Source organism: Cylas formicarius, unplaced genomic scaffold (genome assembly GCF_029955315.1).
Source record: "Cylas formicarius isolate icCylForm1 unplaced genomic scaffold, icCylForm1.1 PGA_scaffold_9__14_contigs__length_23061073, whole genome shotgun sequence".
In the NCBI taxonomy this organism is placed as follows: domain Eukaryota; kingdom Metazoa; phylum Arthropoda; class Insecta; order Coleoptera; family Brentidae; genus Cylas; species Cylas formicarius.
The window spans coordinates 17,619,772-17,634,417 of NW_026844365.1; the positions used below are offsets into that span (position 1 = coordinate 17,619,772).

General features: G+C 34.3%; 1 protein-coding gene across 4 annotated transcripts in view; it reads left to right on the forward strand.

Annotated features, from left to right (window-relative positions):
* The window catches only part of LOC132707383 (adenylate cyclase type 2-like), a 359,565-nt gene that overhangs the window by 223,898 nt on the left and 121,021 nt on the right, over positions 1-14,646 (forward strand). For all 4 annotated transcript variants that reach the window (XM_060679222.1, XM_060679223.1, XM_060679220.1 and 1 more), the window contains exon 6: positions 7,214-7,341. In XM_060679222.1, coding sequence (XP_060535205.1) covers positions 7,214-7,341 — 128 coding nt within the window. The remainder of the gene's footprint in view (positions 1-7,213; positions 7,342-14,646) is intronic.

The window sequence follows — 14,646 nt, forward strand, 5'->3', positions numbered from 1 at the left end:
TTAAATGGATGGAAGAGAAGCATATGCTAAAAAATATTCTAACTTTGTTTTATTTCAAAACGACTTCCTTAGATACAGGATGAAAAAGGAAAATGTCAGTTTTTGAAAAACCACAATTTGTTGTTTGTTATAGAAGCTAAAATGTTCAAAATTTCAGGATACGAGTAAAATGATATGGAGATGCTAAAAATGGCGTAAAAAAATTGAGGCCTACTATGTTATGTACGGTCGAAGTCAATTTTTGTTCTACTTATGGATAAATCCGAAAATTTGAACAATTGAATGCATATAATAAGGAAAATCTTGTGGTTTTTCAAAAATCGACAATTCCCTTTTTGCACCCTATATCTATGTAATGGTATAGATTTCATATAAAACAAAGCTGTATACTATGTGCTACTTTTCTTCTACTTTCTTTTCCATACAGCACGTACTAAAATTTTAAAACGCGCTTAGTACTTCTATTACATATGTAAAATATTGCCCAATTTATCTGGTTTAATGGAATAATTTTCTACGTACGGATGTGGACGACGCATTTATTGCTCCGGATTTTTGTATAGACAATATAATCATAAAGAAAGTATTAAATTTATTTAAAATTTCTAATAGACATAAGAAAAATTAGTATCACTTAAATCTGAAAAGTATATCAAAAATTTCCTTTTTTGGAATTTGATAATAAATTGGTTTTCTTTTTTAGCCAATTTTTTTGGAAATAGCAACGGAATATTCCCGTCATTAATGCGAAAATTTTAATCACTCCGCATACAAAAATGCAAGAGACTCGCTCGATTGTGGGAGGCGACGGAGAGGCAACAACAACGCACAAATTTAAAAGCAAACGTAATTCCAAAATTCTACCGAATTTATTGCCGCACTGTTTATTCAACCGCGTCGTCGTTTTTTTTTTTTTAAATTTCGTATCAATCGAAAGCCCGGATTGAATTTAACTACGCTCAAAATCCAATAGACTATTTTTTCCAAGCGTCAGTTTTTTTATTCGTCGTTTCAATGAATCATTTAAAAGCTCTGTGGGGACGGGATTTTCCACAGGTTGTTGTTTGCTTCGCTTTTTGCGAATATTTTATTTCGCCCGTCAATATGGAGACTCGCTTTTTTTTAGTTAGATGAAAATTACGAAATATCTCTAACGAGCGAATGAGGCATCGAGAATACTAAAATTAATGACCCAGCGGTGTTATTAGTATACCCGCTGATCTAAATTAAGTGTTTATCATTTGTAACTTTGTCGGTTAAATTAGAAAAATTTCTTTCATTGATTACCGTGGTGAAAACAGAAAAATAGTTGAGTGTGTAGAGTACAGGAAAGAATAAGGAGAATGTACTCTTCTTAAATGGGCCACCCTCTATATATTTTACTCTAACCTAACGTAAATCACCAACAGAACAAAAAAATCTTATAAATCACCGAATTATTTCTCACTTAGATTAGATGGGTATGAGAGGATGCGAAATAAAACTCCATTTTCCTTTTATTGTCTTATTTGGGCCTAAGAAACAATAATAATAACACCAATTTCCACGTCTTCCCTTATTATAAAATTTTTTCGTCTCCTTTTTTTAACAAAAACGAAATCATTATTTCTATCGATTAGTAAGGATTGTTCATAGAAGGCTGTGCAAAATAGTGACAGCCCTGCCAAATAGAAACGTAATTGTCAAAAAATTAGTTTTAATTTGTTAATTATTAGTATAGTTATATCAATTGTTATCAATTATTTAAATTAATTTTACTGCGTCACGTATTCAAAAATGGTCCTTACACATGATGAAAAGAGCTACATATTAGAATGCTATTTGGCATGAAGTAAATCGTCTGTAAGGACAAGACAACGATACGTAACCAATATCCACTGCGCGTTCCACCACATGAACATTTTTCTTCTACGCTTTTATCGAAAGTTTAAAAATAATGAAACAGTTTTTGCAAAAGAAATAGACGAAAAAATTTCATTACAAGTGAAGAAGTGGAAATTGGTGTTCTTGGATTTCCTCACAATTCTATTCGACACATAGTCAAAGACCATAACCTATAATTTAATCTGTCAAGATTATTTAAAAAAAACACACAAATTTTTCCTTCATAAATTCCGACCAGCTCAGGTGGCAGGAGATGCAGAGACAAGAATAAGAGACCTAAGTAGTTTCGGTATATTTTGTGAACTGGTATTGGTATTTGTATTGGTATTAAAGGGCGTCCAAGCACTTAGGCCACCAAATGGGACCGTTGTGCCCCAGGCCGCTCTGGAGGGCGTCCAGAATGCCGCCCCTCCTATAGAAGGTCAGCAACTCTTTTAGCTCAATACCGTGCACTGAGTCCAGATCGATCAGGGCCGTTCCGAAGACTCCCAATCTTGCCCATGTCAAGGCAGGGCACTCGGCGAGCAGATGATACGGGATCTCCTCCCCTTCCATGCACCACCTGCACTCCGGGTCGTCTCCAATTCCTAGCAAGCAAAGATGCCTCCTAAGCCTGCAATGTCCTGTGTAGGCCCCTGTTAGTGCTCTACACTCCCTTCTGGTCAGTCTGAGCAGCTCCCTGGTTCGAAGAAGGGCGGGCCTATTCATCATAAGCCTCGGCTGCCTCATTCCGGGAGCAACTCTCTAGCCCACCGCAGTTTTGTGAACTGACTAATCAAACTTTTCCAATTTTAGAAATTATAATCCAAAAAATCATCATTATTGCTCAAGAGAAAATTTATTGCTAATTCATCACCGACGTCCACAAGTTCGTTTTAGCTTTAAGTTTTGGTCCATTATTACTGAAATTCTGGATGTTTTCTAGATGCGTTTGATCTCATAGGGAGGCAGAATCTCTATTTCCGAAATGGCGCACCAGCTCATAACTTCCGCAGCACATATAAATTTTTAAAAACTGGAACTATTCCTTTGCCTCCTATGTTATGAAGGCTGCAATAAGAGAAAAAATACACTAGATAGATGGTAGAACAATATTAAAGCCAATTCGCGCATTAGAAAGACCTCTTTTGTTCTGTTGGTGATTAACAAATAAGTAAAAGATATACAGGGTGTTCCAAAATTTTCTCCATTGTTTCCTAAACTCTACATTCAATTGTTTTTCAGTTTTCACCGTCGTAATCTACTAGTTTGGTGATGTAGATCAGTCTGTATAATGTAACTAGTTTACTAAACAAGTCACCAAAAAGCGTATCAAGATGTTGCACACAATACTTTTCGCAAAACAACACGAACACATTCACTGAGCAACATGTGACGTGACCATCAGAACTGGCAAACGTCAAAATACTGTGCCTAAAGAACAGGAAACTTTGGAAGTGACTCCACACGTTTTTTATTATTTTGGAGAAGCGTGTAGAGCAAATTGCTTAAATAGGGTTTATGGTTATTCAGGTCTGCCTGTAAATAATGAATTCAACAAAAAGAACTCAGAAGCGAGAATAAATAAAAGTGATTTCAGGTGACTGTGGATTTTCATTTGGTATGAATGGAAATAATAGTAGGTCTGTGCGTTGCGTGACGATTTAGTTCTCATGATACGCGATTGGTAAGGGCATTATCGGGCCACATGGCACGCAAAATATGAACCTATCGATTTATGAAAATAAAACTTTGTTGTATATTTTTCCGTATTTGTTTTGTAGGCCGGTGTTGAACAGACGGCATTATTTATTACTAAATAATATTTAATTAGATTATATAGAATGTATCGAAACAGAGGGCTTTGTTTCCATATTTTAAATTAAAATTTATTTATTTGTGGGTTATTTATTAATCAAAACAAGTTTATAAAATAACAAACCCTCAAAAAAAGATGAAATGCTATCAGTTAACAAAAGGAATTAAAACTGCGATGAAATATTTTAACTCACATTTAGTAGCTAAAATATTTTAATTTATCATTTCTTACTCCCGACTCAAGAATAGCCATTTGGCTCAGCTGCGCTCCCGTCGGTTTTTAAAAACAGTTTTTCAGGATTTTATAATTAGAGAGAGGAGTTACAGGAAGGCTCAATAAGGAAACTGTGTAAAGGCTGCTAACTGATGAAGGATAACTGATCGTAGATAGAGAAGACATCAAAAGGACTTGGAAAAGTTAACACCGGGGCCAGATGAAATGCATTCAGAAATTTTTAAACCTGTTGATGACGAATCGGTAATATTCCTATCTAGTATAGCCAATAATATCTACAACATTGGGAACACCCCAAAAGAATGGCTCGTCTCAGAATTTATAATATTCAGAATTGTTATATTTCGGGTTATTTTGGTGACAATCAAAAAGTCTGCGACAAAATAAAGGTTTTGAGAAACTCGAGCATGGACCTGAGAATTATCAAGAGCATTTATGGAAATGACTCAGCCCATATAAAGATCAGTATGAGGGAGCAAACCGACCCAACCAACATATTTCGCGGAGTTAGGCGGGAGTAAATTTGTTCGCCACTCATTTTCAATCTGCACTCAGAAGAAACCTTCAGTGAAGCCGTTGAGAATACCGACATAGGAATACTTCTCAACGGGGAACGATTGAACAACTTTAAATACGCAGATGATACTGTGATATTTAGCGATAGCTTGAGCAGCTTACAAGAAATAATCAATAAAATAACAGGCAGCAGTCGTCAGTGTGGCTTAGAAATCAACAATAGTAAAACCAAATAAATTCATGGTAATTAATGAAGAAATAGGTGCAAGGTACTACCTTAACTAAACAACACAAAGGGTTTTGCAGTTCACCTACCTGGGAACCATAATTAATGAGTATTGGAGTCACTCACAGGAGATTAGAATTAGAATAGCAAAGCAAGAAGCTCCTTCTATCAAATGGCTAAATTGTTTAAAGGTTACACTTTCAACATCGACTTTTCTTTGATGGAGCCATGGACATTAACCAAGACAACTGGAAAAAAGTGGAGGCCTTCGAAATGTGACTTTTGAATGTTAAGAGCTTCATGGATGGACAACAGAGCAACAAAAAAGTACTGGAATGAACGCAACCTCATTTAGAATAATGGACACCATCAATAGAAGAAATACCTTGGGCATATTATGAGGAACGAAAGTAGATACGACCTAAGTCTATGGTAAACGATTACCAGGAAGAAGTAAAATATCATGGCTAGAAAACTTAAGAACACGGTTCTCAAAAAATACAACCAATTATTCAGAGCAGCTGTGAACAACGTCGTTACAGCTAGATTGATCGCCAATATTCGGAATGAATAGGCACCTAAAGAAGAAGCTACTTTCAGAAAAACTTTTTAAATAGGTTTTTAAGCATTGGATAATGCTTCTGGCAAATCAGATTATTTTTCAACTTACAATGTTTTCCCAAATATAAAAAAATGTGAAAATAGATTTTCTTTATTTATTCTGATGTTTGTAGTTTTTGCTTCCTGATTTGAAGTCATTTTCTTAATTATACTGAACATCTCTGAATATTTCAATTTCAATATTAAAAATTTTCTGTCGCGTAAACTAAAAAGTTAAGGGAGATTTCAAAACTACAATATAAACACTAAAATCGGTTATTGGCATTTCCTTTTCTTCCTTCTCCTTAAGTTTGATTTTCGATTTCTGGGACTGACTATGTAAAGCAATTTTGCTATATTGTTCTCAAGAATCAAACTTCTTTCTTACAAAACTTCAATTATCACAATTTAGTTACAACGTAAAAGGTACTGTTGGTACTGGTCAAATTATTTGTGCCCCACATCTGACACCAAAGGATAATAGGCTAATCATTACAAACTATTGTAGGTAAACATTTTCGTAATCCAGTGAAATAAATACTGGAAATTGCAGAAATTTATGTTTCTCAAATTCTCAAATATATCACCATCACTGGTATAATTAACCAAACCCCACATCTGACACCATGCTAAAAGGTAATAATCACACAAACTGTTGTAGATGTCGCAAGTATTTTTTTTTTATTTCAACTTGGGAAAAAATCTGATATGAATTTGTTACAAATCTTTTCTTGATAGACAAAAATTTTGCCATTTCACCAAAAAGCGTTAGTTAAAAAAGTTCTTTTTTATAGAAGAGCATCAATAAAATTCAATAAATAAGTAAAAGACGATTTTTGCATGTAATATTTATAACATTTTAAAAGGTCTTTAATATACGAACAATTCGAGCAATTTGAGCTAGCAATCTCTCTGAACTCTTTTCCCTGAAGCAATTATTTTCTTAATCTTTGAAAGCTTCCATGGACTTTCACGAAGCAATTTCCTCTCGCTTTAAACTATTTTTATTAAGCGTGGATCCGGTTAATGGCGGATAATAATAGTTAAGCTTACCTTTTGCATCAAAATACAGGGTTTGTTCGAAAACTTTCAGTATATTTAAAAAAATTGAAGATATGGTTTACCGTCAATTTAAGGAAATTGGGGAAAGTATCATTTTGCGAAACGTAGCAAGAAAATATTTTAAATTTGACCTTTGCCTAAAGGAAAGCATTATTTTCGAAAAAATAATAAATGGAAAAAAATAAAAAATTAATAAACAACCCAACAAACATAACCCGAATTCTGAAGATGATCGCTTTGAAGTTTGAAAATGCAATAAAATGTAGAGTGTTCTATTTAAAAAAATGTAACTTTGTTTTACCATCCTGTATATAAAAAAGTGACGGTTAGTAAACTAAAAAAAAAAAGAAGTATTTTTAATAGAAACAATTTTTGAATTCAATTTTTTTTTGCAACCCCGTAGGTTTCGAGATAAGGTAGGGGCCACCCTGTACAACCTTCGTGGTGAAAACGCAAACATCCAACTTCAAAAGAAGTACTGTTTAATTGTTGTAGGTTTGCTTCACAATGTCCGTCCTGAATATCTTCGGGATGCTTTGAGAAGGATGCAATGTTTTTAAAGGATGTTTTTTATATCAACCGTTTTGGTTAATTTCCTTTATTAAAATTCACAAATAGAATTCTTTAAGAATATGTTCATACTAAGTTCTTACAGTAAATGTAGATAGTTTAGGGTAGAGTTGGGTAAGGTGAATATTTCTATGTATTAATTTGAATCATAAATAAGTGACGTGGGAAGGTATGCTCAAGACTTCTGTTACTGTTGATAACTAATATTATTGTATAATGCCATTATTGTATATACTCGTTTTGTTAGAAATATAATAGTTAGTTAGATATGTATTATCTAAATGTTATTGATACTTATCCGTAATACTTCCTTCTGTTCGCAGGATAATCAGTGCATGAGAATAAAGATCCTGGGAGACTGCTACTACTGCGTATCGGGACTTCCTATATCACGTCCGAACCACGCCTATAACTGCGTTAACATGGGCCTGCAAATGATCGAGGCCATTAGGTGAGTTAAGATTTCCTTTGTGCTCGTGAACTGGCGGCTTTCATTACTAACCGAGTCCGGTGATCGCCTGGTTGAGTTTTGTATTGCTGACGTTTTGTGAATCTAATTTACAAAATGTTTAAAATAAATTAAATATGAGAGTTGATAAAAAAAATAAGTAAAAGTCGTCGCTAGTGTATTTGGGGGATTGTTTTATCAACGTGCAATAAAAATTATAGGTAAAGCAAGTGTCGATTAACAAATCGAGCTGACATATTCATTAACGGGGGCAATGTAATTTTTTGCAATTTCTCTATTTTTTTCGCATATACAAGTTGACTTATTATTTTCAAATTTTTTTCGTGGCTCGCTTCTTTTCGGGCTGGCATTATTTTTCCCACCACTGAGTCTTTTTGTAATGCATTTTGTGTAGGTCTAAAATTATATACAAACTCACCACAAAATTCCGCATCACATGAAAACAATTATTCTTAATGAATTTTGGTAAATGTTGATCCTGGGATTAGTTGACAAATCAATTGACAATCAAATGTTAAAAAATCATGGATAATTAGGTTTCCCTTGAAAACATCCAAAAATTTTATTGGAAAAAGTTTCTTTTTCAGTTTTCTACAATTCAAGAAGCATGTCTTTGTTCATGTTTTTCCAACCTAACTTTTTTTGATGACGCTGTGTAATTGATTTTATCTGTTTATTACTTTTTTTAGGATGGTTTTATTTTATTTTCCAGGTCCGATTTTCTCTTGAGGCCTTGGAAATTCTTTACGTTATCGTATTTGAAGCTTCCGCTTTTTCGGCGATTTTTATGACGGATCTGCTTTTAATATTCCCAAGAGCTCCCGGCTCCGTTACATTATAAATTATTTGCACGCAAGAGTCCCTGCTACGAAGATATCTGAATATTGCTTAACTAAAACGGGTCCTGGAACGAGTCGGCGTTGTTTTTTGTTAAAGGTCCAGATCATTTACGATTCGGTGATCAAACTGTTTGCTATTGTTTCAATTTATGTAACTAGGGATAGTTCCCAGAAGAACGAGATGCAAACATTCCTATTTCACTTAAATCTGACGATGTTCTCTTCTCGTGGAATATTTTTCAACTATAAATAAACTGCAACGTTGTAAAACACATAATACCAAAATAAATAAAAATCGATCGTGATTTATTGCGAGGATTAGACAGGTCCAACCCCTGATATCTTAAAAATTGGTAATGATTTTTTCCAATAGAGTAAATGGTTTTCAAGAAAATATTTTTTTCTAAAACAATGTAGTACTCCGTTAATTGTCAATGACGTCATCGCGTCGTTTCATATAGATTTTTCCAAATATCTCGAGCAGCGTATGTGACTAAAACCGTAAATACAAAAATGTAGCTCTTGATGCGGCCTATAGTATTGTTTAAACCAACTATTTGAAGACTTTTGGTTTATGACTAATAATTTACTTTGGAAAAGAACAATTTTCACAGTCTTTCAAATTTTTGTAAATAATGGGAAACCCTGTATATAATCGAAAAAATGTTTGGAACCAAATTTATAGTACTAGACCTTCTGTGTCTCCTGGTTAAAAAAATTTTACTATCGAGTTAACAGTTTTAAGAAAAAAGAAATGTCTGGAAACCAAAATAACCCAAAAAAAAATTAAATCATCCTGGCGAAATTTGATTGCGTCCAGTTTTGACAGTTTAGATTAGTACTTCTCTGCCAAATTTGAAGTCGACAGCTGCAAATTTGAATATAGCACAGAAGATCACGAACACCCTGTGTAATATGTGATAACCTTAAATAAAAATGTTTCAGATGTTTATACGATCATGCAAACAAAAACTGACAACTTAAACCCAGAGTTCTAGTTATGGTCAATTACCATTATAAGGGGACCCCAATTTTCCTTTTTTTTCGAATAGCAGGCATAACCTGTACTTTTTTGGAAATTTATGAAGATTAAAGGTTTATAGCACCCGGTCTCGTAGATCTTTACGTTAAAGAAATATTTCAATTTCATTAACGGTTTTCGAGAATTGATTTGAAGTCGGTGGCTTCAAATTTCGGACTTTTATCGTATTTCATAGCAATGTCCGAAAACCAATGGGAAATCGAAAAAAAAAGATGGCGGCGGAGGTTCGACATCTGACCATTTTCAGAAATCTTGTGCATCCCGTGGACTGTTAGAAGGTAGAAAAATTTAGACCGTCTTGCTCGTACCGTGAGGAAGTTATAGTCAAAAATGTCCAGTAACAGAGAACATTTTTTTTTACGCAGATTATGTCTGTACCAATGGCGGTCCCCTACGACTTACCCTTAGCTATAATTACTATATTGAGAAATTAGGAGAGATATTCCGTGCTCGATTTTTTGATGTGCATGTGTGGTGCATGTGGTACCCGAAATTGTAGCTAACTTAGCTAACTTTATGGGTCGGTGAGAATCGACATTGGTTTAATAGCAAATTTTGGGCTTACAAGTACATATATAATTCTTTGGTTTTCATATTAACATTTTCATTTTATATAAATGTGTTAATGAAAATTCGTCCAGTTAAAGTTCGCCCAATCATATACTGTTTTTACAACCTTTTTTGGTTTTGACTTCGGAATGAGTTTGAGCCTATACGAACCGTGCCGTGCGTACTGATGTATTTTAAGAATAGGGAATTTTTCTTGGATTAAACTGTTATATTAATTCATATTAGTGTGCTTTTTATAAATCTTCTGAAAACAGTCCCTACTTGAGGTAGTTCGATTTTAACTTGAATTTGCTCATTGGATAGATTTATTGCCTATATTAAAAACACATTAGCAAGTTTAAACTGCTCTACAATTTAATGCGATGTCCAGCGACGAAGAAGTTGAGATTCAAATGGATCTAAGACCCATTTGCTGGTTACTGCCAAAATTAGAATTTTAAATGTGTTTTTGTTTCTGATATTGACATCTGCGTGAAGTGAAGCCATAAACTTAACTTCCAAGATGATTAAAACGTCGTATGCCACAGTATGTGACATTTGAGAGAAATCTAATTAATTCGTGCTAAAAACGTCATCATCATATATTTTGATGATTTAGATATAGATGACACCTGGTTCGATAGCCACGATATCGTTAAAAAACGATTTACTGGATGGAATTATCATATTATATGCAGGCGCTGAAGCTGGTTGATTAGATAACGCTTTGTTGCTATCTGCAAAAGATGTCAAAAAAGGAAAAGTTGACTGCTACGAAAACATGACAGCAGACATCTTTGAAAAATGATTTTGTTAGAAATGGCTTCCCAATATTCCTCCAAACAGTCGTGATGGACAACGCCGCTACCATTCGGCACAAGCGGAAAAATTACCAAATTCATCATCATTCAAAATTTTTTGCTTGAAAATGATATTATGTATTTTGAAAACTCCTTTACACAGGAGCAGTTATTGGAAGTCCTTAAGACGAGGACGTTTGATATGAAGTATAATGTGGACAAGTCGGCCATGAAGCGGCAATTCAAAGTTGTCCGTCTTCCACTGCAATTTTAATCCGATAGAACTGATATGGGGGCAGCTGAAACCTAGTTTAAAAAAAAAACAACACCTCGAAGAAATTGAATTCTGGGCAATAGAATTAATCAGAAGTCAAATGGAAAAAATTTTCTGCTTCTTTTGAAAAAATGTGTACAAATATATATCATCGAAGAAGAAAATATTTACAGAAGTCGACTATAGACAGAATTAATTATTAATGTGAGTGACGAGTCCAGTGACGATATGTTGATGTAGGATAACTATTTTTATAAATATTTCAATATAGTTTTATACATAAATTTACTCCTTCATTTATATTTGTAATAAACATTTTAAAGTAGGAATGGATCTCTCACTGCAGCCATGGCATGCGGTTAGACCTTAAATAAAAATTGACCAAAGTGACATATGTCGTAAACACGGAATATTGTGGGCGAACTTTACGAACACTATTGAAGAAGGCAATATATTTGCCGAAACGTTGACCAAATAAGAGATTGATTTTGTTTAGTCCCAAAAGAGCCTGTTAAATTGTGGTTTTTAGTAAGTATTACGATCTGTCTGGTCCACATTTGGTTGTAAGGTCATCGGTTCTAACCAATTAGTCGTCTATGAATAGAGCTTTTGCGAAATAGAGTAACCGGTGATTTAATAAGCGCACCGCCACATTGCCTCGTATCGAAAAAATTGCTAACACATTTGTGCAACGGCCATTTATCAATGTTCGCCAGAGCGTATTAGAATTTTGCATGTCCGACAGAATATTGACTGATAGCACAAACACGGCTACAAATAACGAAGCCGTATGTTAATTTGTAGTGCGTGCATCGGATTTTCATCAAATTACCAATTTTGGGTCCGAAATACCTTCGCCGAATTTGCAGTTTGTTTATTAAAAGTTCTATTTTAAACTACATTTGTTTTCTACGCTCTGTCACTCATATTTTTGGGCGTTTCGTTTGAGCAAAACGCAACATGTTTTCAATTAAGTCGGAACATAATTGTTTGTTTAGCGAAACGCAAATACGAAACAAGGGAATGCAAAATTTTTAGCCTTTATACGGATTCTAATAACAATTTAATTTTGTTATACAGAAAATTGTGCAGTTTTTTTTTATTGTACGGACGATGAAAGCTGCTTTGTCTGTTTACAGAGTATTCAATTAGTCGTCGAGATGTAAATAATTCAGAAATTCCGCTCTACTATTTCGCTTAACATGTATAGGGTAAAATTTGATTTACATTTGAGTGTCCTACTTTTACATAAAACTTAAGATTCGTTAACAACGTTTTAATATTCTTTTTAGACTTTGTTGAATGTTTAACTCCTTCAACTTATTGAAAAAGTAAAATAACACTCACTCAGTATTTTCTTTCCATAAAACGCACTGCTCTAGATACTATTTGTTTCATATTTACTATTTTTGTGTTGTAGACCTGTATGTATAGACTGCAAAATTTTTCTGTTTTTTTCCTTCTCAGAAATATATAATAGCGTGGAATTTTATTCAGAAATACGCAAATGATGATGATTCCTCGCTAAAATGAAATGCGTAATTTGATAGTTGGCGATAAATACCAATAATAAACAATTTAAGTTACATATTGCTAACGAAGAATTGGATATTTTGCATATTTGTATATTTTTATAAATCTTCAAAAATATCTACAAATTTAAAAATATTCTGGATTCTTCCTGCGTCGGTTGTTTATAAATCAAACTTGGCGACGTTTCGCCAATCATCTCGTTGGCTGTAACAGAGCTCAAGTGAAACTGGTTCGCATTCTACTCTGTACCTGCCTATTATTGTTGAGTGGGGACGACCTAAAGGAGCGTCATGAATATTGTCTAAAGACCTGAGTCGCCGTTAAAATTGTTTAATTTCTATTGATTTCTATGGACTCTCGGATTTTTCTTTAGTAGAACAATTTTTCTCAAAGGCTTACATAAATATGTTCGTGTTAATGGAGAACCCCTAACTGTTTCCGACGTTTGTTCATAAATTTAACGGGTACAAGAAAAATATCTTCCAAACAAGCATCTTGTACGAAGTTTTGGTTAGTTTTCCCCCAAAGGGTTTTAATATAGCAGCTAAATATTTTACTAGAAAATATGTTGGAGAACAAATGACGATGACAATAGGTCAAAGGTGTAACCTGATTTGTGAATCTTAAAAAGTCCGTAGAGACGAAGAGTTTTAGACTCATAAGGAGTGACAGATTTTTCCAAGGATTCTGATAGAGATGTAGCCTCAGAAATATATTTAAGCTTGCGTTCCATAGATGACGTAACTTATGAGTTTATTTGATACGAGCGGAGCCCAGCGGACTTTCACTGACATGACCGTCAAAATAAGCAAACTTCAAAATTCAAAGCATGAGAAATATCTCCGAAAACATCCGATTGATCCCAAACCCGTGCGGTAAAATCTCGGAAATGTCCGAAGTGGCTCGGATTTGTGGGAAACAAAACTGGCGTGGTAAAGTGACACTTCCCGAAAGCTAGATCGGTGTGTAATTAGGTATTTTACATACGGGAGTAGACAATAGTATATTATGCAACAAGTGCGGTAAACGGCATTTGACTCACGAGTTTGATTGACACGAGCGGAGCGAGTATTTAATAAACGAGTGAGTTAAAAAGTTTACGAACGTGTTGCATACTATACTTTTTCTACGACCGTTAGTTTTTGCGTACATTTTCGCAAAACACAAGTACATTCACTGACATGACTGTCAGAACTGACAAACGTCAAAATTCAAAGCATGGGAAATATCTCCGAAAACATCCGATTGATCCCAAATCCGTGCGGTAAAATCCCGGAAATGTCCGAAGTGGCTCGGATTCGTGGGAAACAAAACTGGCGTGGTAAAGTGACACTTCCCGAACACTAGATCGGTGTGTAATTAGGTATTTTACATACGGAAGTAGTAAAAAAAGTTTACCGAACGTGTTTCATACTATACTTTTTCTACGAAAGCTGGTTTTTGTGTACATTTTCACATTACCTTCAGAATTGACAAACGTGAAACTTCAAGGCGTGGGCCATACCTCCAAAAACATCCGATTGCTCCCAAACCCGTGCGGTAAAATCCCGGAAATGCCCGAAGTGGCTGGGATTCGTGGGAAACGAAACTGACATGGTAAAGTGACGCTTCCCGCATGCTAGATCGGTATGTAATTAGGTATTTTAGAGACGGGAGTAAAAAAAAAACTAACAATGTTGCTGCAATTTGGGGAATTTAACAATCATCATTAATAATTTATCAATTTTTGGGAAAAACGTTGATGTATAAAGTATTGCATTTGTGAAATAAAGAAGCAGAATATAAATAATAACATTGAAATATGCTTTAAAAAATGAATATTTTATGCCATAACGGACAAAACCAAACAAACATTACTAACAAGTCCGTAACTGCAATTCCAAATTCTAAAGACATTCTTTAGGGGACAGCGAAAAATATAAGAATTCAAGAATAATAGAACTACCTACAAATTTGTGATATCTGAGCTTTAATTAGTCTTAATAGATTATTGTTTATTCTTAGATAAATGTTCTGAAATATTGGGTCCATCAAGCACTTTCTATCTCGAGTGCTCTCTCATGTTTTTTGTCATTTAATCAATATAATAGCTGTATTCGGGTGTATTTCCACCCAAAAATTAAATTACTGTCGCTTCAACTGTTAGGAGGAAGGGACAAAAAAGGTGGGTAATCAATAAAGAGAAATGCGATCCACTTTACAGTCCAGTGACAACTAATATGTTTCAGTTGTGTTGTAATCTCTCATACC